A 23,064-nucleotide genomic window follows, 5' to 3' on the forward strand; every position below is an offset into this window, starting at 1 on the left:
AGACTGTTTTGAATGAGCAAGTTGGATGTGGGCATTATGGCTTGCTTTTGATAAACCGTTGAAAAAGCCGAAGTTTTCTATCATATTATTTATTTATCTAATAGTAGTAACTGAAGATGGAACTTTATCATAAAATATGAAGTTCTGAAATGATTAATTCACTTTACCTTTCAACCTCTTCAAGTAAACTGGAACATCACTTTTAATACTTTTCGAATCCTCTTCTGTTCTTTCCCATACCATCTGAGGAGGGTTGTTCTGTGCTAGCCAGTCCGCTACTTTGTTTTCTGGTGCCATCATCCCAGTTTGAATCCCCGGCAGGTCTTGAGTTCCAGGAGAAGACTTCTTTGACTTGTGGCGCTGATCAGAAGTAAATTTTGTCACATGATCTCTAATAGTTACTTTCCCTGGGGTACTGTCATCAAACTCAATGGTAAATGAAGCATGCCCTGCACCTGTTGTATGGGAACTTGGTGTGTCTTTTGTTGGGATTTCATGAATAGTGCTCTCTGTTATTTGTGATGGTTGCTGAAATTCTTTAGTAGGGATTTCAAAATAACTTGGTTCCCTACAGAAAGGAAAAAGTACTTCTTCATTTGCAGCTGCAGGTTGTTCTTCAACTTGCTTGGCATCTATGCTGCACCCTAATAAGAAAAATAAGAGAAAATTCAAAATATTTGGGAGTTTCTAGCACTTGATGGCCGTTTGTATTACTCCATGAGAATCAGAAGGCAGACCATAGTCTGGATGAAAAACAATGGCAAATGTCACAGAGAAGAAATAATTTTGATTATAAACATGGCATTCAGTTACCAATAGAAGATGCAGAAAAAGCAGCAGCAATGGCAAAGGATAGCAAAGCAGTTAAGAGATGGACCTTGCATGGGTAGGTCCATAATTTTTCCAACTTAGATCCAGAAATCATCTAAGTATGAAAGAACTGAAATCAAATGGAGATGGAGACGGATGCTCAATGTATATACCTAGAGAGACAGAAAAAATATGAGCTTCCTTATCAAGTAAGGAGGATGAGATATGTGAAATATCTACAAATATAAGTAAAGTTCCAAAGGGGAACAGGTGCTCAAATGAGGCAATAAACATGATGTCAATATGTAAGCAATGTTTTGGAAATAATGATTCCACTTACCATTCTCCACCATCAGAGACATTAATTTTAGAATGACAAAAATACTACTAATGTGTGATCCTTGCAAGAAGATAGACGTATTTTATAAAGAATAAAAGAATGAGTGAAGATAAGACTTGTAGTTTGCTTTCAGCACTGCAATCCAAGTAGCAGTGTGAAAGAAATAAGCAGAAATAGAAAATTCAGTTGCCAGCCAATTAATTCCAAAAGGAAATTCATGTATATTTCTATACAGCAGAATATGTCCAAGTGTCAAAAATCCTTGGAGGAAAGCTGAATTATAAATCTCACATCAAAAACAACGGGGTTCGCAAAAGCAAGAAACTCTGGAACACTATATTCCTCCGTTGCCTCAGAGTGAATATAAAGATAAAAAATAAATGCATTTATACATAAAACATATAAAAGCACGTAAATGAAAATGATCACTGAAATATTTTCTTTTAAATACATATCATCAGATAGTACAAATGCAAAAAAAGTTTAAAGATTAAACTGCTCTGTTTTTCAGGAAGCAAAGGAACCATGTCTATTAGCAGGATGGTAAAGAATGAGTTCAAATGAAAAATACTTCCCATAAGCTCAAAAAAGCATTCCTTTTAAAAACACTGATAGAAAAACCATTTGCAGATAATTTATTAGGAAGGAAAGGCAATACAGGGAGATGAGGTTGTTTCCAATCATCTTCTAATTAAGTGAATTATTTGGCCTTTTGAAACATCTTTTCAAATATTAAATATTGATGGGACTCTTCAGGTGCTATAGTCAGTTTTGTGGCAGTACCCTGAATAAGAAGCAATCATAAAACTGTTTGCTCTTAGGTTACAGAAGAATGGGACAGCAACACCTCTGTAATCAATTGTGTAGAACAGAGTATAGAAGACATCATGCTCCATTTAAAAAAAAAAAACTACACAGAAGATAGACAGAATATCTAACAAAACAATTTTCAATATGAAACTTATCCTTTATCCTTTTCAAAATCTATTTAGTTTTTCTCACCCCTGAAAATGTAAAGTGTATCAGAAAACTACATTATCAAAGCAATAATTTTACATGCTATCTGGAGGAAAAGTTCGCACAGGATTCTTAATAACCTAAGTCACATTTAAAAAATTTCTTTATTAGAGAGTTCATTTATCTTTTTCTTAATAAAATGTCACTTGGACTTAGAGTGTTTATTTTAAAAGCCTGTCATTTAAAATTTTCATGAGAGTAAAAATGCATTAACCACTCTCCTTATATTAAACTCATTAATACATGTTTTAATTTTTTCACATTGATTTGTTTACTGTGCATAATGTACTATACTTGATCAACTCCATGTAGTAGTACAATCGGTTTATAAACCTACCCTACTCCTCTATCTACCCATCTGTCTATCTATCTATATTATCTATCCTCATTCAGTCATTCTTTTTGCTTTCCCCAACCTTACAGGTAACAGAGTAACACTGAGGACAAGGAACAGTAGTTTCCTACCACCACCTGAATACCCAGATAAAATGATGTGGCTGAACTATGAAGCAATAACCACAAAAAGCAAGCCCAGGGGTATAGCATTTACCAGCCTCTTGTTACTCATGATTCAAAGGAACACGTTCCAAATTTTCCTCCCTTGTGAAAAATACTTCATAGTAATATTGACATACTTTTAACATGTTTTCACATTATGACGCATTAAAACAGCAGAAATCAACAACTGAACATCACTATTTTGAAGATTATCATTTCCGAAGTTGGTCCTATTTCAAAACTGCCTTTACTTCAAGAACTAGAAACCTGAGATTTACACAAGTTGACACCTGATTTATCTAGAAATCAGCTATCTAACAATGTCAGGCAGCACAACAGAGTAGAAAGGCAGTAGGTTATAATCTAATGATTATGGCCAGGCAGCCTGGTTTAGTGGAAAGCAGGGATAAGATTTTAAATCAGATTAAGTCCTGTCTCTCTCTCTCAGTCCTTAGTCCTTATTTTTCTCATCACAAAATAGGGAAATAATATCCACCCAAAAGATTGCTGTGAAGATTTAGTGAGCCATGTAGTAAGTGAGATAATACTCAGAGAAAGTCTGGCACTACGTAGGCACACAAATGAATTTTCCTCCCCCAACTCTCCAACACAGCTAACTAGGGAAACAAGAAACTAAAACCAAAAGTCTAACTCTAAAAAACCCAAGACAGATATGACAGCACCTATACTCTCATATTCGTGATCTTTACTACCAGGGAAGTTCCTCACTGAGAACCGTTTTTGACTATTTACTCAGATCACATGTAGCAAATCTGGAGGGGATGTAAAAGTGAGGGTTAAGGTCAGACACAGTGCACTAAAGTTAAGAGTCAAGTGATCGAGATAAAGACAAAAACAAAAAACACGAGTAGACACATGGCTCAAAAATGTAGTTCAGAATCATTCAGTATATGGGGCAAATAATTTCACCTACTTTATCTCCCAGTGTACGTATCACACTGTACACTGGAATGTATCATAGTTCAATCACTGGTATTCATAATGACGCTTCTGAGTCACAAAGCAAAAACTTTAATTATATTCGGACTTCTTTGCGTAAAAAGGCAGTGATACGGCTAATTCATTTAGCAGTTATTTAGGAAATAGTTATACTCTTAAAAAAATGTCAGTTGTAAAAGTAAGGTTCAGCCATCTAGAAAATTCATTATGTAGAGAAATTCATTTCTCTGAAGATGATAAAACTAGGTCAAGCGTGGACCTACTATACTTGGGAACTGCAGGCCTACTGGACAAATTATTAGGGGTCTTCTACATTAATATAGAAAAATGAAACAGCTTTCCTCTCAGAACACGGACAAAACATATTCTGAAATTTATGAATTTAACATTCATTTATCTTCAAAACCTATTTTGTTTATACTAAACTATATACTAAATATACTAATATTTTGTTTATACAAATGTTTTGTTATTAATCTCAATTGCTAGATATTTTAAAGTATTTAACAACTGATTATGCTTGAATTAATTATGTTTACCTAAATCAGAACAGCAATATCCTCAAGTTCTTAAGGTATTTCATGACTGTATAACCTGCCAGGGAAACTTGTAACACACACAATCCAGAAAAAATGTTCCCTTCATTCTTCTGGACTAAACTAAATGAAATATTAAACTATTCTGAGATGACAAAGACTATAATTATGAAGGCACATTCTGTTTAAGATATACATCTAACCGAGCATATTCAACTACTTCAAATTACAAAGACTGGGAAATCCCTTTTACTAAAAAGGGATTAAAACTCAAAAGTTTCCAAGTTTAGTTTAATTAGGTTAAAAATCAATGTAAAAGAACCAAAAATCTACTCCTCATAGTTGTACACACCTTTTCAAAATGTATGCAACACTTAAACACCTTTAATTGTAACCTAAAAAACTGTTTAAACTAAGTTAGCAGGTAGAAGAGCATACGTGAACTAAAATGAGAACAAATTCTTCTTCTTAATATAAGGACTCAAAATATTCCCACAATTTCAGAACCTGCCTGTGCTAATATTTGCTTCTAGGGTCTTTTAGGCTTTAAGGTAAATCTGTAGGACATTCTGGATACACGTGGACCCACAGAAAGGAACCTAAAAAGTTACTAGGTAGTAGATAATCTATTATCCTTTCTGGAATAAGAATGAAGATTTTACATTCTAAAAATTGGTAACCAAGAAGCAAACCACTTTTTGTTTTTAACAAAAAAGCATGCTTAGAGCATAAATAACAATTTTTATTTTATCATTTGAAACATTAAAAAAACTTTAATTTCAAAATGATCAAATGAAATAACAATTAGTATATATTTTCAAATTTGATTCAACAAATCTGCTGGCATCATAAATTATTTCAGATCAGTAAACTGTTTCCCTCATCCTATATTTTAAAAAACTACAGATGATAAATCGGAAACAATAAACTCCTCATGCTAACATAAGAAAGCAAATGAGAATCTCATCAAGGCTTTTAATCAGCTGAATCTCACAGGGTGCTATAAGCTATTTAACTCAAGATGTAAATCACTTAATTCCTTCTAACTCAAGAATAATCCCAAGATTATAAAACAGGGCTTTTGTCATCTGGCAGAAATGACAATGAGACAGGTCACACAAGCTGACAATCATTTAAGGATTTAGTTTCATTCACATAGAGGAAATTACTGCTGGATGCTTCACAGTTTGAAATTTATTTTATTATGCTGAGGTGTGAGGGATCAATTTTTTATGCTAATTTGTTTTTGAGTGTTTAAATCTTTGTACTCTATGAAGTATATTCTTTTGGAGTGATTGTGTGTGTGTGTGTGCGCGCGCATGCACACACACACACGTAATCACTGCTGAAACAGCAATTGCTTGTGGTTAAGAGCATGGACTCTAGAGTTGGGCTGCCCAGGTTCGAATCCCAGCTATCCTATTTGTTAGCTGAGTGACCTTGGGAAGTAAATTCACATCACTGTGCCTCAGCTTCCTTATCTATAAAGTGCGGGAAATAAAAGAAAGTACCCTCAGGTATTGCTGTGAAGATTAAACGATTAAATATACGTAGGGCACTTAGAAGAGTGTCTAGATAAAGTAAGCACCACTGAAGGGTTTTCTATTATTAATAAATCATGGTTCTGTCTTCAGTACAAAAATTACATTTATATTTCATTGTATTCTAGAAGTTACGTATTTCAGATTTCAAAAGTTGTTTTATGTTTAAGGGTGGAAGGGTAGATCTTGCATGGCTAGATAAAATCACTATCACAATTATTTTCAGAATTTGGCAGTAGTTACATTCTGCTGTGTTCCTTTTTAAGTTAACCACCTAATACTTAGTCCTTTTCTTTCTCTCTCTCCCCTTTCTCTCTTTCTCTCTCCCTCCTCTCCTCCCCTTCTATCTCTTTCCTCCACCCTCTCTTCTAACTGGCTCTAGTGTACTATGATAATATAATATGTGATTCTTGAAGTAAGGAACTTATAGTTTAGATGAGAAAGCATACACACAAAATACTAAATGAAACTGTGTCACATATTAGCAATATGTATACACAGACACATCTTTTAGAATTTTTCTATCACCCCGATATATTACGTGTACAGACGTCTGTGGGAAAAGAGCAGGCAGGAATTAGTATAATTCACGTGGGGATCCACTGGGAGAGCGTTAAACAACTGGGAGTGGGACATGAGGCTAAAGAAAGTGCGGCAAAATTAGAATTTTGACATAAAATCTATTTGGGAAGCAAAAGGAAACTACTTGAAACAAGGAAACAAAGGATAGCTTAGATGTGGACGTATTATGCGAAAGGAACTGCAGGAGGGTTAAAACTGGAAACAGCTCAATTATGATTCAATGAAAAAAAGGGCAATAGAAGTAGTAATATATTAGATGAGGTGAAAGGAAGGGATGACACAAAGATTTCAAATAAAGCAGACATTCTTGACTGCCTTCCAAAATCCATTTCCTGTTCCTCCCTCCTAAAAGAACTCCAACATTCCTGGGTATCTACTCTTCCTCGATACAGATGATGTGCCTTAGGGAAAAACTGACCCCACATTCAGCTTCTGGATGCGTAAGACTGGCTTAAGGATAACTTCATTACCCTTCCGGGGACTGGTTCAGAAACAAGCAGGCGACCTACTCCTGAACCTCGGAGAGGCCAGTGAGATCAGAAATATGCTGAAAATGTTGGGGAAAGGTTCCAGGGGGTCTTCCAGAAGCAACTTTTGCTATTTTCCGCTGGATGTGATCATAGTAGCATGCGCCTCGACTGCTCCTGACAGGCAGTCTGTGGGTATGAGGGGCAAGTCCCTCAGTATGCAGCCACTGTGGACAGGAGGCTGAGAGCTGGAGAGAAAGCAGCTAGAGGATGACTCCGCTGACCCCGCTGCACCAGTCAGTCCTGAAGAGGTGCAGGTATTTAAGCCAGTGGATCTCCGTCCTGTTTAGTCTCAGGTAGCAGTTCTGTTATTTGCATCTGAGGGTATGCTAAATAATACTACGTTTCTGAACATTGGCAAGAAGAGAACATCGTGTTGGCTACAGAAACATAGAAACTGGAACGGGAATTTATTTACAAAGTCGACAACTTCAGTTTGGGGCATTTTAAGGTCAAGTTGATTAGCTTTCTTAGACTTGTATCCTGGTAAAATCAGAGCATATTGAAGAACTAGTGTTCTTATTCTCCAGCTAAGAAAAATGTCTTGTTTATCTTGCAGAACTAGGGTCAAAAGCAGAAAATTGAGAAGCGTTCTGATGGAATCTATCCTTGACCCAGAGTCAGAGGTGGCTTTCCATACTGCTCTCTGGTGCCTGTATTTAATTCCATCAGTTCTGAATCCTTATCTGCCATTATCACGGAAACTGGCTGCTCCATTCTTCAGTGTTGATATCCTTGTCAAGTCCTCATGTGACAGACAATCAACACCTCTCTTTATTTCCTGGAAATCTTGATTTTTCTGGCTTTTCATTTATTTCATTACTAAACTCCTCCAGCAACAAAACAGTTCCTTGACTATTAATCTGAGAATGTGACCCATAACTATTTCTTCATTCTGGCTGCTGAACAGCTGATCTTGTTGCTACAATATCCCAATAAATTGGGCACACAGAGATTTTAAAGAAGTTTCAATTTCATACCACATTTCTGAACGTAATAAAAATTATTTAACAATTATTTTAAAATACATAAAATGCCCAATTACATTATTAATCTATATACCAAGTTTTAACACTCTCATAAATAAGGCGGGAAAATTTTTAAGTTAATTTTCTTTAATGGAGGTACTGGGTGCTTGAACCCAGGACCCTGTGCGTGCTAAGCATGTGCTGTATCACTGAGCTCTACTATTTAAAATATTTTAAGTAAAAGATATTTACAAAGATGTTAGAATTAATATTTTATGAGAGAATCATTCATAATAAATAAATTTAAATTAAAATGATAATGTCATGAAAACATTCAACTATTTTTTATCATATTAAAGAACAGTAGCTATTTCTTTTAAGGGTAGGCAGATTTTTACCTTGATAATAAGTTCTTCCTAAAATATCCGCTTAGCATCTACAAATCCCAAACACCCAATTTATCCCTCCTTACTTCCTTTCCTCCTGTAACCATAAGTTTGTTTTCTATGTCTGTAGATACTAACTGCTATATATAAAATAGATAAACAACAAGGTCCTTCTGTAAAGCACAGGGAACTATATTCAGTATCTTATAATGGGTTATAATGAAAAAGAATCTGAAAAGGAATATATATATATTTATATATTCATACATACATACATATATATATGCACAGTACCCAATCACTATGCCCTACACCAGAAACGAACACAACACTGTAAACTGGCTCTACTTCAATTAAGTAAAAAATAAATAAAATACCCAGTTAATGTCATAGTCTGAGATGTATTTTACCTGATGTTCCAGTTTCATGATTTTTTTCTTCAGGTTTGCCATTTGACTTGAAAGCTCTTTGCTCATCCACCTCATCATCCCCCCACCATGATGGCTGCCCATATAATGGAGTGCCACGGGGCATAGCAGAAGTATCTGGAAAGAGGTGGGAAAAAAAAATCTGTCTAAAGCATATGAAACAGAAAAAAAAAATACGCTTCTGCAGAATGCTGGAATTGCCTGGTTGATTTGTCAAATGAAAAACAGTACATCTGACCCCTGAACAACGCAGGGTGAGGGGCCTCAACCCTCCCTGCAGTTGAAAATCCGAGGATAACTTATGGCCGGCCTTCTATATCCACAGTTCCTCCATGTCTGCAGTTCCGCATTCATAGATTCAACCATGGATCGTGGAGTATTGTAGTATTTACTACTGAAAAAAATTCTCATTTTAGTGGACCTGCATGGTTCAAGCCTGTGCTGTTCAAGGGTCAACTTAATAATCTAGATAGCTGAAAAGTACTGAAAAGTTGAATAACTTAGTATCTGTGTTAGGACCTCATTCAAAATTGGACATGATAAAATAAATGAAATTCTGCACTGCCTAGTACCTAAGTAATGTAAACTGCCCTAGCTCAATAGCTTTTTGTTAAAGTGTAATCAATTCTTTGGTATATAGAAATGGCGCATTAAGTCTAAAAATGAATGACAAAGCTAAAGTAAATTTTGGTATAAGTGACCATTTAAAAAATTTTTGATAGCCTAAGGACATTGCACAGTAACCAAATTTAAACTAGTTTTTAACTTGACTAATAGACTTATATTTGAGCAATTTGGTAATGTCTAGTAGTTTTAAAAATTGCTTTGTATGAATGAGATTATTCATGTAAAACATTTTTTTACAGTTCCTGGAACATAATAAACGTGATAATAATTATGATCATGTAGCCATAATTAGAAATTTCATTTTCATTCATTTCAGTCATTATAACCCAGAAGAAAAAGCAGACAAACATGAAATAATAAAAATACTGTAAGGCAAACTGTATTTACTTTCCTCAAATATTTAAACATATTAAACATACCTACATACAACTGCCACATAAGTATGTGTTTTATAATACTTGCTAATAAAGCACTGGCTGCATTAAAACCCACTCTGAAACTGTCATTATTATCATTATTATTTTTATAAGGACATGGCCAAGTTTTTTAGAACAAAGCATGCAATTTCTTCATAATCAAGCATAAACATGGTATTTTCAAAGAGGTTAACTTACCCATGGCTTTTTCCTCTGATTTTAGTGCTTCTGCAGCTTTGTGCTGCACTTCTGTTGCAGTATCTGCTACCTTTGAATCTATGCTTTTGGCACATGCAGATTTTGATAATTCTGATTCTGAAGATTTTTGGGATAATTGAAGCTGAATGGTAAACTTCTCATGCTATAAAACATTTTAAAATGGAAGTGAAACACCCATGAGTGAAATCAACCCTAGAAAATGGTAGGTTTACAAAAGAAATAAGTAAAGACTCTTTACCTTGAGAGCTTCTTCAGGGACCCTCATTTCTCCTCGTACTACAGTGAAAAGATTTGTATGTAAACGGGGCTAAGGAAGAATATAATTTCAAAATTCTGATAATCAAGTTTAAAATGATCAAAGGTAACAGAGAAACTGACCTATTTTCAACACGTAATTACAGCAGAATTACTATATTTTTCCCCTTGAGTTAAAAGTTAAAATATGCTCACAAATATAAAAATTTTCATTTTTAAATCCTAGATAAAATCTTAAAATCTAGCAAGTAATTCTAAACTTAGGTAATCACGGCCTTCAAATGTAAAAAGAAGTATGTGATCAGTGATTACTCAACAGTAAACCCTGAAGGAATTTGATGACTCAGACTTCACGAGCATTGATAAAATAAAGTTCATCCTGAAAGTGCAAAAGAAATGCTGTAATTAGGGTCTTTACAGGGACCACATTCCCTTTCCCCTCATGAACTGTGATCAGGGTCATATTACATTATCAAACAACTAATTCTATACAGATTAGAACCAAGTGCTAGATATAATGAATGCTTTCATTATTATGCCCAAAAGAACAATGCCTCTGTTTATTAAAAAGATCTTTCACTAAACAGTAGGGGTCACATTTTCCACCATTACTTAACCTCATAATGAAAGGACTTTTATAACCACATACTAAATTCTAGTCCTCTTTACCAATTTAGAGTACCTATGACTTCAAGGGTAGAAAGCTGTAATTACTAGAACCACTTGGGGGGAAATTAGACTTCACATATGTAACAAGCAATAAACTTGTTTATGAGTATTTAACCCGTATTTCTAACTCATTAAAATAATAAAACCTCAGAAATTTTTTAGAATTGTAAAGTACCTTGGGGAATACTGTATTAAATTCCATTAACCTGTCTTCCTGTTCTATAGATGAGGAACTTGAGGACTAGAGGGGCAGAACCCAAGATAACAATCTAGTTAACTGAATACCAGTCCAGAGCTTTACACTTTAAACTGCTTCCTGTAACTGAAAATAAATTCAAATCGACCTTTTTTGTTATGTACACATGCTGATACACATTTTCTAGTATATATGAAATACATACCTTGGTATATATGAAACCTTGGTACATACAAGACCGTGGTATATATAAAAATATAGATTTAGTAACTATATTTAATAAAAAAATTAAAATATAATAACTTTGTTTTACCCCCAAGAAACTCATTAATAGCTGGAGAAGATTCACAGTATTCCTACATTTTCAACAGAAAACACAGCAGCTTAAAAATACTGAAAAGCCATTTCTATTTTATCAATGGGAAACAAATGATTTTAGCCTGCTATGAGTGTTTTCTGATGCTTCAAGTTTCTCCTGGGAGTGCTTGAAGGCTATTCCCCAAGGTTAGCCTAGGGGTATCCTCTTGAGATTCAGACTTCTATAAGAGTAGGGAAAACTTAAAAGAGGGCATAACTCTTATGTTCAAACACTTTACCTTATTAAAAACTCTGTGAGTCCAAAGAACTCAAGAATGCTCTTGTTTAGGACATGAATTTGCCTGAGAATTCAGGTATGGCTATGAGATTTTGAGACTGTCCTGATCTCAGCTTTTATTGCCAAAGCCACTATCTTCCTAGTAGTACAGACCCAGGTAACTGTTTTTAATTTGCTAATTCAGAAAAATGACAATCTAAAATACAATTACTTACGATGTCAGTAAGTTACAAAAGTAACCCCGCACCGAGCAAGTCTATCAGAGCCATTTTTTCAACAGCATTTGCTCATTTTGTGTTTCTGTCACATTTTGGTAATTCACACCATTTTAAGCATTTTCATTATTTTAGTATTTGTTACAGTGATCTGTGACCAGTTATCTTTGATGTCAGTATTGTAATTGTTTTGAGGCGCCATGAACCTCACTCATTTGAGACAGTGAACTTAACTGACAGACGTGCATGTTCTGACTGCTTCAGCTGGCAGTTCCCCATCTCTCTCCACCCTCTCCTCAGGCCTCCATATTCCCTAAGACACGACAATACTGAAATTCGGCCAATTAATAACCCTACGACAGCTTATAAATATTCAAGTGAAAGGAAAAGTCACATGCCTTTCGCTTTAAACCAAAAGCTAGAAACAACTAAGCTTAGTGAGGAAGGCATGTCAAAAGCCAAGACAGGCTCAGAGCTAGGACTCTTCCGCCAGTTAGCCAAGCTGTGAATGCAAAGGAAAAGCTCTTGAGGGAAATGAAAAGTGTTACTCCAGTCAACACACAGATGATAAGAGAGCAAAATAGCCTTACTGCTGATATAGATTAAGTTCGAGTAGTCTAGACCACTCGAAGGTCAGACCAGCCACAACATTCCCTTAGGCCAAGACCTAATCCAGAGCCAGGCTCTAACTCTCTTCAATGAAGGTTGAGAGAGGTGAGGAAGCTGAGGAAGAAAAGTCTGTAACCAGCAGAGGTTGGTTCTCAAGGCTTAGGGAAAGAGTCCGTCTCAGCAACACCAAAGTGCGAAGTGAAGCAGCAAGTGCTGATGTAGAAGCTACAGCAAGTTCTCCAGAAGCTCTAGCTCAGACCGTTAACAAAGGTGGTGACACTAAACAATAGATTTTCAATGTAGGTGAAAACACCCTATGCTGGAAGAGGGTACCAACTACGACTTTCATAGCTAGAGAGGAGAAGTCAATGCCTCAGCTTCAAAGCTTCAGAGGGCAGGCTGACTCTCTTGTTGGGGGCTAATGCAGCTGGTGACTTTAAGTTGAAGCCAGTGTTCACTTACATTCTGAAAATCCTAAGGCCCTTAAGAACTATGCTAAGTCTACTCTGCCTGTGCTCTATAAATGGAACAATAAAGCCTGGATGACAGCACATCTGCTTACAAGATGGTTTACTGAATATTTTAAGTCACTGATGAGACCTACTGCTCATCAAAAAGATTCCTTTCAAGCTATTACTGCTCACTGACAAAGCACCTGGTTACCCAAGAGCTCTGATGGAGATGTACAACATTAATGTTCTCATGCCTGCTCACAGAATCCATCCTACATCCCAGGATCAAGAAGTCACTTCAACTTTAATGTCTTTTTATTGAAGAAATACATTTCATAAGGCTATAGCTACCATAAATAGTGATTCCTATGATGGATCTGGGGAAAAATATACTGGAAAAGTTCTGGAAAAGACTCCCCCCTCTAGATGCCATTAAGAAAATTCATGATTATTGGAGGAAGTCAAAATATCAACATTAACATGAGTTTGGAATGCATAAACTCAGCTGATAAAGCAACTGCAAAGTATGAGGATGGACTCCAATTTTGAAAGAAGTTCTACTGTGGGTAAAATGCTGTGAAATAGCATTGATGCTACAGAAATACTGTTCATGAAAGGAAGAATCAATTGATGTGACAAGCTTCACTGTTGTCTTATTTTAAGAAATTGCCACAACCAACCCAACCTTCAGCAACCACAATCCTGATCAATCAGCAGCTGTCAACATCGAGGCAACACCCTTCACCAGCAAAAAGATTACAACTCATTGAAGGCTCAGATGATGGTCAACATTTTTTACCAATAAAGTAGTTTTCAATTAAGGTATATACATTTTTAAAGACAATGCTATTGCATATTTAACAGACTACAATATTGTTTGAATGTAACTCTAATATATGCACTGGGAAACCAAAAATTCATATGACTTGTTTTTTGCAATGTTGCAGTGGTCTGAACCGAACCCACAATCTCTCTGAAGTACGCTTGTACTTAGGGGAAAATGCAAAGCACCAAATGCCTATATCAGAAAAGAAATGTCTCAAATGAATAATTGCAGTTTCTTCACCTAGAAAAAATTAATAAAGACAGCAGAAATCAAATAAAAAACCGTAACAGAAAGATTCAATTAAACCAAAAGCTTGGTTTTTTGAGACGAATCTTTCCATTTTCTCCACTAAATTTGCTCTCCCCACAGAATTTGCTGTCGGTTAATGGTGACTCCATTTTCTGTTTAATCCACTGCAAAGTCTTGGATTCATCCTTGACTGTTCTCACTTACTCTACATCCAATCTAATCAAGAATATTACTGGCCCCACCTTCAAAATATGCATGGAGCCCTACCACTTCTCATCCCCTCTACCTCTGTCCCCCTGGCCCACACCTCCGTTACTGCTCACCTGGAACCGCTAACAGCCTCTTAACTTGCTTCCCGCTTTTCACCCCTGCTCACTTCCACCTTAGTCTTTGAACAACAGTAACCAGAGGACCCTTTTAAACATGTAAGCCATTATCATGTCACTCCTCTGAACAAACCCTCTAATGGCTCCCCATTTTACCTAAAATACAAGGCAAAATTCTTCTAGTGGCCTCTAAGTGGCTGATACATTCTGCCCCCCAACGCCTCCTACGGTTCACTGGCTCCAGTCACACTGACTTTTAATGCTCTTCCTCAAACATGTCATACATGCTCCTGGTTTAACTCTTTTGCACTTAACTCATCTATCTGCCTGAAGAGCAGTTTATCCAGAATTATCCATATGGCCAGCTCTTTCATCTTCTCCACATCTTTGCTCCAAAGCTGGCCTCTCAGTGAGGTCTTTGTGAATAGCCTTTTAACAACTGTTAACTTCTCAGTCCCCACCACTAGCCCTCTGTATCCCATTCACACTTTTTCTCCAAAGAACTTATCACCCTCTACTATTCTTTCTATGTATGCTGCCAGCACCCTTCAACCCCACTAAAATGTAAGCTCACAGAGACCGAGGTATCCCCAGTACTGTGAGTCTACGCCTGGCACACAGGAGACATTTAATAAGTAACTGTAAAATGAGCAAACTTAGGCTTCCATATCTGCTGCATTTCCGGTCACCGGGAGAAGTATTAGCTCTTTTTGAAGTTTATCTTGATTACTGCAGCACTTTATTATACCTCCTAAGTTTTCAGTCATTTTTTAAAATTTGGATATTTCAGGACTTGCTTTTCCAAATCACTTAATTTCTCTGGTTAGAAAAAATACTTTTGGCAGATAAATTCTGCTTCTTAGTCAGAAATTTTCTGACTTAGTCAGAAATGGTAAAATGTTCTTTCTATTATTTTGGCAATTTAATTAAATAGAGTAGTTTTCAACTCTAAGGTGTAACAACCTATAGACTAGCTAATTATTAAGCTTAATTTTAATGTGAATAAAGCACAATAATTACTTCAGTCTGGTATCAGAACAAGTGAATAGAGAAAATTTGTTTTTAAAATTTCATCCTATATAATAAAATTTCTGTCACGGTAACAGCCCAATGTTCATTTATACAGTGCTCAAAAATCATAAGCAATATGAAATGCTATTTTTAAATAATAAAATCAACTGAGCCTAAACTGAAGATTTCGACAGTAGTCCTGGCTCAACACTGGCTTACAACTCTGAAAAAATCCCTTTGGAACAAAACCGTTTGTCCCACCAGTTTTCGACAGACACATCGTGAGCTCATATACAAGGAAACATTAGTTCACTGTTAAGAAATCATTATACAATCTGCAAAAGCATGGTAAGTTGTTTCTCAATAGTTTCTTCTTGATTTAAAACTCAAAGTAAATTTTACAGAGTTTCATTGAAATTCTCTACTGTTTTCTCATGTTTTGAAACAGTTGGTATCAAATGGATTAAGGAGCTACTTAAATTCAAAATATACTTCTATTTATTTTTTGAAGAAACTTATGCTGGTGGACAATGACCCATGGATCAAGGTTTTAGTGCTAATTCTCAATAATTTTATGTGATAACATGCTTTAAAAAGGATTTAAAATACACAACTCAAAAGCATTAATGTTTAATGGTTTCATTTTTCACATGCTGCTTTGGCTCTATAAGTATAAGTGTTATATGAGGTGCTACAAAATGATTTTTTCATAAATTTTAAGTTAAATCTAAAATAAAAACTAGTCATGCTCTAACAACCATTTTAAAGTGTTAGTACATTTACCTTATCTAAGTATCAACTCTACTTAGCTGAGACTACACTTCCTCTGCTAGACTGATAATACATTTGATACATTCCTTAATATCAAAGTCCAGTTAAATAAATTAAATGAAAAAATACCCTAAAAAAATCCAGTATGTGTAATACCTATGTTTTAAATATAAACAAGCTTTATCTGTAAAGCTTTTTGCCTTGTATGAATAGAATTGTTTTTATTCTTCTGTCATGTCCCTTTTCTTCACTAGTGATTCTTTACTAATAGAATACCATCATGTCTTTATTCAGTTCTTAGAATCCTATTTCTAAGCAAAAGAATTTTAAATACACACAAAATGCATAATATACTTAATCAAGAAGCATGGGTCTCAGAAGACACAGGATACTGAAAAATTTAAATAGGCAACAGTGATGGAATGCATAAATGGAGTAAAAGTGAGGACAGAAGGAAAGGTAGGGTTAAATTTTTTAGATTCCTCTGGGAGGTAGATATGTGCCATTATCATTTAACCAAAAAAAAAAAAAAATCCCTGGACTGGGCTACTATTGAACACTCTCTTGTCCTCTCCTCAGTTACATTCTTTGACACCCAAACCTCATATGTAATAGCACCACAGGGAGACATCTATCTAAACTACAAACTAGAGAGAGGAGAACAAAAGAATCCTTCAACTTTTCCAGGATTATTTTTAGGAACAGGCTTACTAACCAAAAAAAATATATATATTATTTTTAAACATGTATTTTAAGTATGGAAGGGCAGAGACTCCTAGCATGCCTGTATTATGACTCAAGAAATGTTAATTTACACCAGAGGAAAGATTTTTGAATAAATTTAATAAATGTACAAAATCATGTAAGGATATCATATCCAAATCTCAGCTTATCTTCAAGTTTCAAGGTGATGTAAGTCTGTTCTGGAATCCTTACATCATTCACAAAAGTCTACAAGAGAAAAAAAGTTGTTAAGTTATATACAAAAGTACTATTATATTTCCGACAAGCAAATACTCAAATCTGATACTTTAAAGTATACATCATATGGTGACTAACACTAATTTGTGTATTATGATAAATGTGCCTTGCATCCTATAGGCTAATAAATGATTTCATACTAAGCCCTTTATTACTGTTACTAGTAACATACAAAGAACCAGGCTGCAGTTCCTCTAAGTTCATGCTGCCAAGACAAATTTAGGTATCTAAAAATGATGCCAAAGGAAAGCTCTTATCCAAAGCTAGAAATTATAAAGGGTGAAATATTTAGCTCTCAATATATCATCAAGGTTTTACTGGATTCAATTTTTGCTTTTTTGGACAACTGTAATTGTGAAGATTGAGATTTCATTATTTTTATTCTTAGAAGTTCTCCAAAGAACAAAAAGAAAACTTACTTAAAAAATTAAATAAAACCCATTCTATTTTAAAATTGTCATATGAGTCCTTTGGACTGTTTTATGAATTTAAAGTACATTATACATTTTAGGACCTCTATATGAATCTATGATACATATAAGATACATCATTTTTCCTGTATCTTGAAGCACTGTTTCATCATCATCATCCCATAATTATTTCATCTTATTAATTATTTTTTAACTATGCTGAAAATGACCAAAATAGTAACAGAAGAATAGAATTACCTAGAACATCTTTATCCAACAGAAGCATATTGCAAGCCATAAATGGAAGCTACACATATACTATTAAATTTTCTAGCAGGCACAAAAGGGAAATGAAAGAGGTGAAGTTAATTTTAATAATAGACTTTTAATTTAACCCATAAAACCAAAACAGTACTATTTCAACAAATAACCAATATAAAAATTAACAAGACATTTTGCATTCTTTTTTTTTTAAGACCAGTCACATTTTAAGTGCTCAAAAGCCACATGTGGCTAGAGGTTGGTGCAGCAAACAGCACATAGCTAGAAGGATGATGCAATCGGGAAATAAATCATCATTATTGCATCAACCTTCAGATTTCTTACTACATTACCACCCAAAATTGCACCATCTTTCCAAAAAGATATAAAAGACATATGGAGACACTATCTTCTCCCCTCCCCACCTTTTTAAAGCTATCAAAGAGCACAACTGAGAATTCAGAATTTTTCATTTAACATCAAGACAGGTATCTATACAAAGGTAACTAGGAGGAAAGAAATAATGTAGAAATAAAATCATTGAATCGATCTTGTAAATGCTGTACATTTTACAATTAAGGAAGAAAGAAGACAACTTTCCTCTTTTAAAAATTTTAAGCTTTCAAAAGTCTTAAAAATAATGCATCTTGACAATGCAAGAGCAAGAAAAACTAGAAATAATGGTAAGCGAGAACCAGCTAGAGATGTACTTGAAAACTGGAATCAACATGTATAAAATGAATATATATCCTGGAGAATGCATGACAACTGATGAACAGTTAGTGGCATTCAAAGAACAATACCCATTTTATTATGTATCTTTCCAAATCAGGAAAACATGGAATAAAAATTTGAGTTTGTCATGTCTAATTTTTAATTAAAATTTCACATTGCTTTCTCATTATCCTTTAATTCTTACTTGTGTCAACTATTTGTAGAAAGACTTAAAAGTGTCCATTGGACATAGATGGTATATACTGATGACTATTTTTCCTGGCGTACTGTAAGTTAAAGACCTAGAATTCGCTAGATTCATAAAGCATTGAATAATGTTATACTTAATTGCCTGGAATGCAGACATCATATAAATACCCAGTAAGTTTTTTTTTTGATAAGGTGAAATTTTAAAAATTACTTTACGTGTTCCTTTCGAATTTTGTTTTTCCCATCTTTTATTTTATTGGATTTGAGATGGCCATGATACCTTACTTGGGAAGTCTCCCTCCATAATGAGGAAATTTAGAAGGGTCCTGAATGTCATACAGTAACATACATAAGGGGATTGTGTTATCATGTTTAAATTCACAAATACCTATGTATAGCTGACACTTTGTAATATGTCACAGAATATCAAAATCTACCAAAAACAAAATAAAACATTAGAAGTTGCGTCTTATTCTAGATATAAGGAGAGAGTGGAATACTGCTAAAACTCAAGACCACACATTAGTATGATTTATGAGTAATCCTAAAAAACAAGCTTCCAACATGCTTCACAGAAAAGGCTGAAATGTTAATACAAAGAAAATTCAAAGGCTTCAGGCATTGATAAGCTCTAATTTCAGGTTCCTTTCCAAAATGAATGTTTAAGTGTCTCAAAACTTGTATCTTGAGTTTACCAAAATATTCCCTATTAATTACAAAACAGAAAATCTGAGGAAAAGGATGGAAAAGAGAAGAATAAAAGAAAAGATGAATTAAGTGATATTTAGTATGCAGAAGACAAACAATTAGGTACACAGTATGAGAGATGCCATAGTTCTAAACCAATTTTATTTAAAACTGTCTCAACCCCCAAAATCATACTTACTCAAAAGAACTAAGCTGACATATATGAGATCCACTTAAAGCTAATGCTCAACTCTTTTAAATATTAAACACCTATTGTTTTTAACATATGTACTAAGTACATTCAGAGATTAAGAAATATATAATTGTAATATGCTGGAATTTGTGACAGAAATATTCCCTAAAGTCTAAAAAGGCTTAAGAAATATAAGACAGACACAAAGTTTCAGCTCACAAAAATGTAAGCGAAAACATCTGGGGGCAAAAAGTCTTCTGATAGTCTAAAATTACAAAAGAAGGAGAGAAAATTTTAAAGAGCAAGAGGAAAAAAATCATTTTAATAAATCAATTATGAAGCATTTTAATAAATTACATATGGAAAGAAAAATAGGTTTTGTCTCTTGTGTCAACATCATTTGATCACACCTCTACCTGGCAGGCAAGGCAGATGAGGAAAATGAGGGACAGAGTGAAGTCACAAGCAAGATCTCAGAGTTCAGAAGCAGAATTCCTGGGATTCAAATTCAGGTCTCTGAACTGTAAACCCCATGTTCTCTCCATATCAAGAAAACTTGGGTAGCCAAGCCAGCTCCTCAAACTCCTCCATCTAAACCACTAACCTCAGGAGAAGCAAACTGAACCAAATACATATTTAATTTATATACAAATAAATTACATAATGACAGTATAAAATCATATAACCACCATATTAATTCGTTAACATTAATGCTCTAGGAAATCTGAAGGGAGTATCCAGCAGCACAGCCACCTCAGTCATGCTGCCAGTGACAAGAATCTCCTCTTCTCCTAACCTAACCTTTTATACCTTCCCCACCCTATGCCACACTGGTCTGACATTACAGGAACAGTGGTGTGAAAGGGGACACAGCAGGGGCTGGACCACGGAGCTGAGATGGAATGGGGTGGGAGTGGTATGGCAGAGGCCATGGCGGCTCTCAGAGGTGTAGGTGCCCCAGTGGATGGAGGAGGCAGGAAGAACTGAAGGCAAACAAGGGCTCTCAGAGAGAGAAGCTTCAAGGGGCTTGCAGGGAAACAGCCCATTGTAACATCAGCTGTAGAACCAGTTCCAGCTTCCCCAAGCAGAACAGCCTCATTTCTGGTAATAATAACATCAAATGTGGATCTAGGTAACTTGGGAGTATATTTTAGGGTAGGATGAAAGGGAGCAAAAGAGGAAGTGGTCACAGGTGGGTACAGTTCAGGTGGTGAGTGTTATCTAAAAAAATTCAATTATATATATATATATATATATATTCAGTGAATATATATACATTCATTGAAAAGTATGTAGGCTATAGGATGCTAAGCTTGTTTTAACTGCTTTCCTTACGATAATTAACAATAGTAACTAACACTTACTGGGTCCTTCTTATGTACAGTTATAGGCATTTAAAATTATTAACTTATAGCTTTACAACAACCTGAGAGGAGTACCATTTTACTGTTTCTATTAAAAAAAAAAACTGACGAACTGAAAAATTAACTAACTTGTCTGGGATTACATTACTAGTAAGAATTCAAGCTGGAATCATAACCACTACATTTTTTTTTTTAAATTGAAATATAGTCAGATTACAGTGTGTCAATTTCTGGTGTATAAGATAATGTGTCAGTCATACACATATATACATATATTTGTTTTCATATTCTTTTTCATTATAGGTTACTACAAGATACTGAATACAGTTTCCTGTGCTATACAGAAGAAATCTGTTTATCTATTTTATATATAGCAGTTAGTATGTGCAAATCTTGAACTCCCAATTTATCCCTTCCCACCTCCTGTCCTCCCAGTAACCATAAGTTTGTTTACTATGCCTGTGAGTCTGTTTGTTTTGTAGATGAGTTCATTTCTGTCTTCTTCTTCCTCTTTTTTTTTTTTTAAGATTCCACATATGAGTGATATCATATGGTATTTTTCTTTCTCTTTCTGGCTTACTTCACTTAGAAGGATGATTTCCAGGTCCATCCATGTTGTTACAAATGGCATTATTGTATTCTTTTTTTTTTTACAGCTGAGTAGTATTCCATTGTAGAAATATACCACAGCTTCTTGATCCAGTCATCTGTTGATGGCCATTTACGTTGTTTTCATGTCTTGGCTACTGTATTTAGTGCTGCTATGAACACTGGGGTGCGTATATCTTTTTGAATTAGTTCCCTCCAGATATATGCCCAGGAGTGGGACTGCTGGGTAAGTCTATTTGTACTTTTCTGTAGAATCTCCGTACTGTTTTCCATAATGGCTTCACAAACATAGCCACTACATTGTGTCCCTATCTGAAATTACTACTTTTAACCTGATGCTCAAATTTTAGAATTATATGAATATTAAGAATAAATAGGCTGTAAATAATAGTCAACAAGTTCTCTTATGAATAAAATGCATGATAGCTGGTAGTTCACAGACTTTGGCTACCAAAGTCCATTCCAGCGTATTTCCTAGGCTGTCTATTTGGGTAATAGTACATTTATCATTTGTGTAATGCTCTGAAGTTCTGAAATAAGCACATACTCACATGTACAATTACATTTAATCCTCATAACAATACTACAAAGCAGGAGTTACTGCTTCACTATTTTAAAGCTGAAGCCAGGTAACTAAATTCTTTATTGAGTCTTCACATTCATAAACTTCAACTCATTACATTTTTGTATGACTTTGGCAACTAATATGAATATATAAGAGGAAACTGAATTTCAGAGATTAAGTAATTTATCCAAGGTTATAAGGTTAGTAAATTACAGACAGATTCAAATCGAGGCCTAGATTTTAAATTCAAAATGCAGATGTTGCTCTCTGTGACTTATTGGATTTCAGACAATTATTGAGTACAATCAAATTATGAGAAAGGTCAGCCTAGAGAAAGTCAGAAATTAATATTTCACTGTATTTTTAAATAACCAACATCAGTAATTTTTATATTTGATCACAATCTTTTAAAAAACTAAAACACTGTGATATAATTTTCACTTATTATTTTTCAAGATACAATCCAGAGAAGCCTAAGAACATCACTGTGGTCAAGACGAAACCTTCTAGGTTTAAAAACGGAATGTAACATTATTAAAATATTCCACATATAGGAGTGGATTAAAACCTTTATAAAGTCCTTCTTACAGAAAATTAATTCAATTCTGTTCAAAAAGCTTTGTTGGGTTCACACACTGTGGAGAGCCTTGTGTTTGCCACTGCAGTGCATTTACAGAAGCAAAGGGCACTTGAACTGTTCAGAGGCACATGATCTAAGCACAGTGACACATATACACAAGCAGATTTAATACAAGGCTGAGAAAAGTACTGAAAATAGAGATTAAAACAGAAGTTCACAGGTCTGAACAAGGAAGACAGTCAACTGTTAAGTAGGACCTGTGAATCAAAATTGCTTACTTCCATGCCTCTTGTTAAAACAGTTTCCACCTCATCTGCCTAGTTCTTTCTACTTTAATCCATTCAACATGTTAACAACATGAGCAAGTTAACACTCTTAAATACCTTTTCTTTGCTCCCTTTAGGAGTATGTGGAAGTTGGATTTACTTTTAAAAATAAGTACAACTCTTATAAACAACAAG

The 23,064-nt window shown here is 34.8% G+C and overlaps 1 protein-coding gene across 11 annotated transcripts in view; it reads right to left on the reverse strand.

Moving 5' to 3' along the window:
- Positions 1–23,064, reverse strand: part of CEP170 (centrosomal protein 170) — a 98,498-nt gene that overhangs the window by 49,417 nt on the left and 26,017 nt on the right. For 10 of the 11 annotated variants that reach the window (XM_072948565.1, XM_072948564.1, XM_072948571.1 and 7 more), the window contains exons 4-8: positions 16,899–16,980; positions 10,094–10,149; positions 9,835–9,997; positions 8,576–8,710; positions 168–644 (exon numbers count right to left, since the gene is read on the reverse strand). In XM_072948565.1, coding sequence (XP_072804666.1) covers positions 168–644; positions 8,576–8,710; positions 9,835–9,997; positions 10,094–10,149; positions 16,899–16,980 — 913 coding nt within the window. The remainder of the gene's footprint in view (positions 1–167; positions 645–8,575; positions 8,711–9,834; positions 9,998–10,093; positions 10,150–16,898; positions 16,981–23,064) is intronic. The other variant, XM_072948573.1, reaches the window with a different exon arrangement.

Source organism: Vicugna pacos, chromosome 23 (genome assembly GCF_048564905.1).
Source record: "Vicugna pacos chromosome 23, VicPac4, whole genome shotgun sequence".
NCBI classification, from domain to species: domain Eukaryota; kingdom Metazoa; phylum Chordata; class Mammalia; order Artiodactyla; family Camelidae; genus Vicugna; species Vicugna pacos.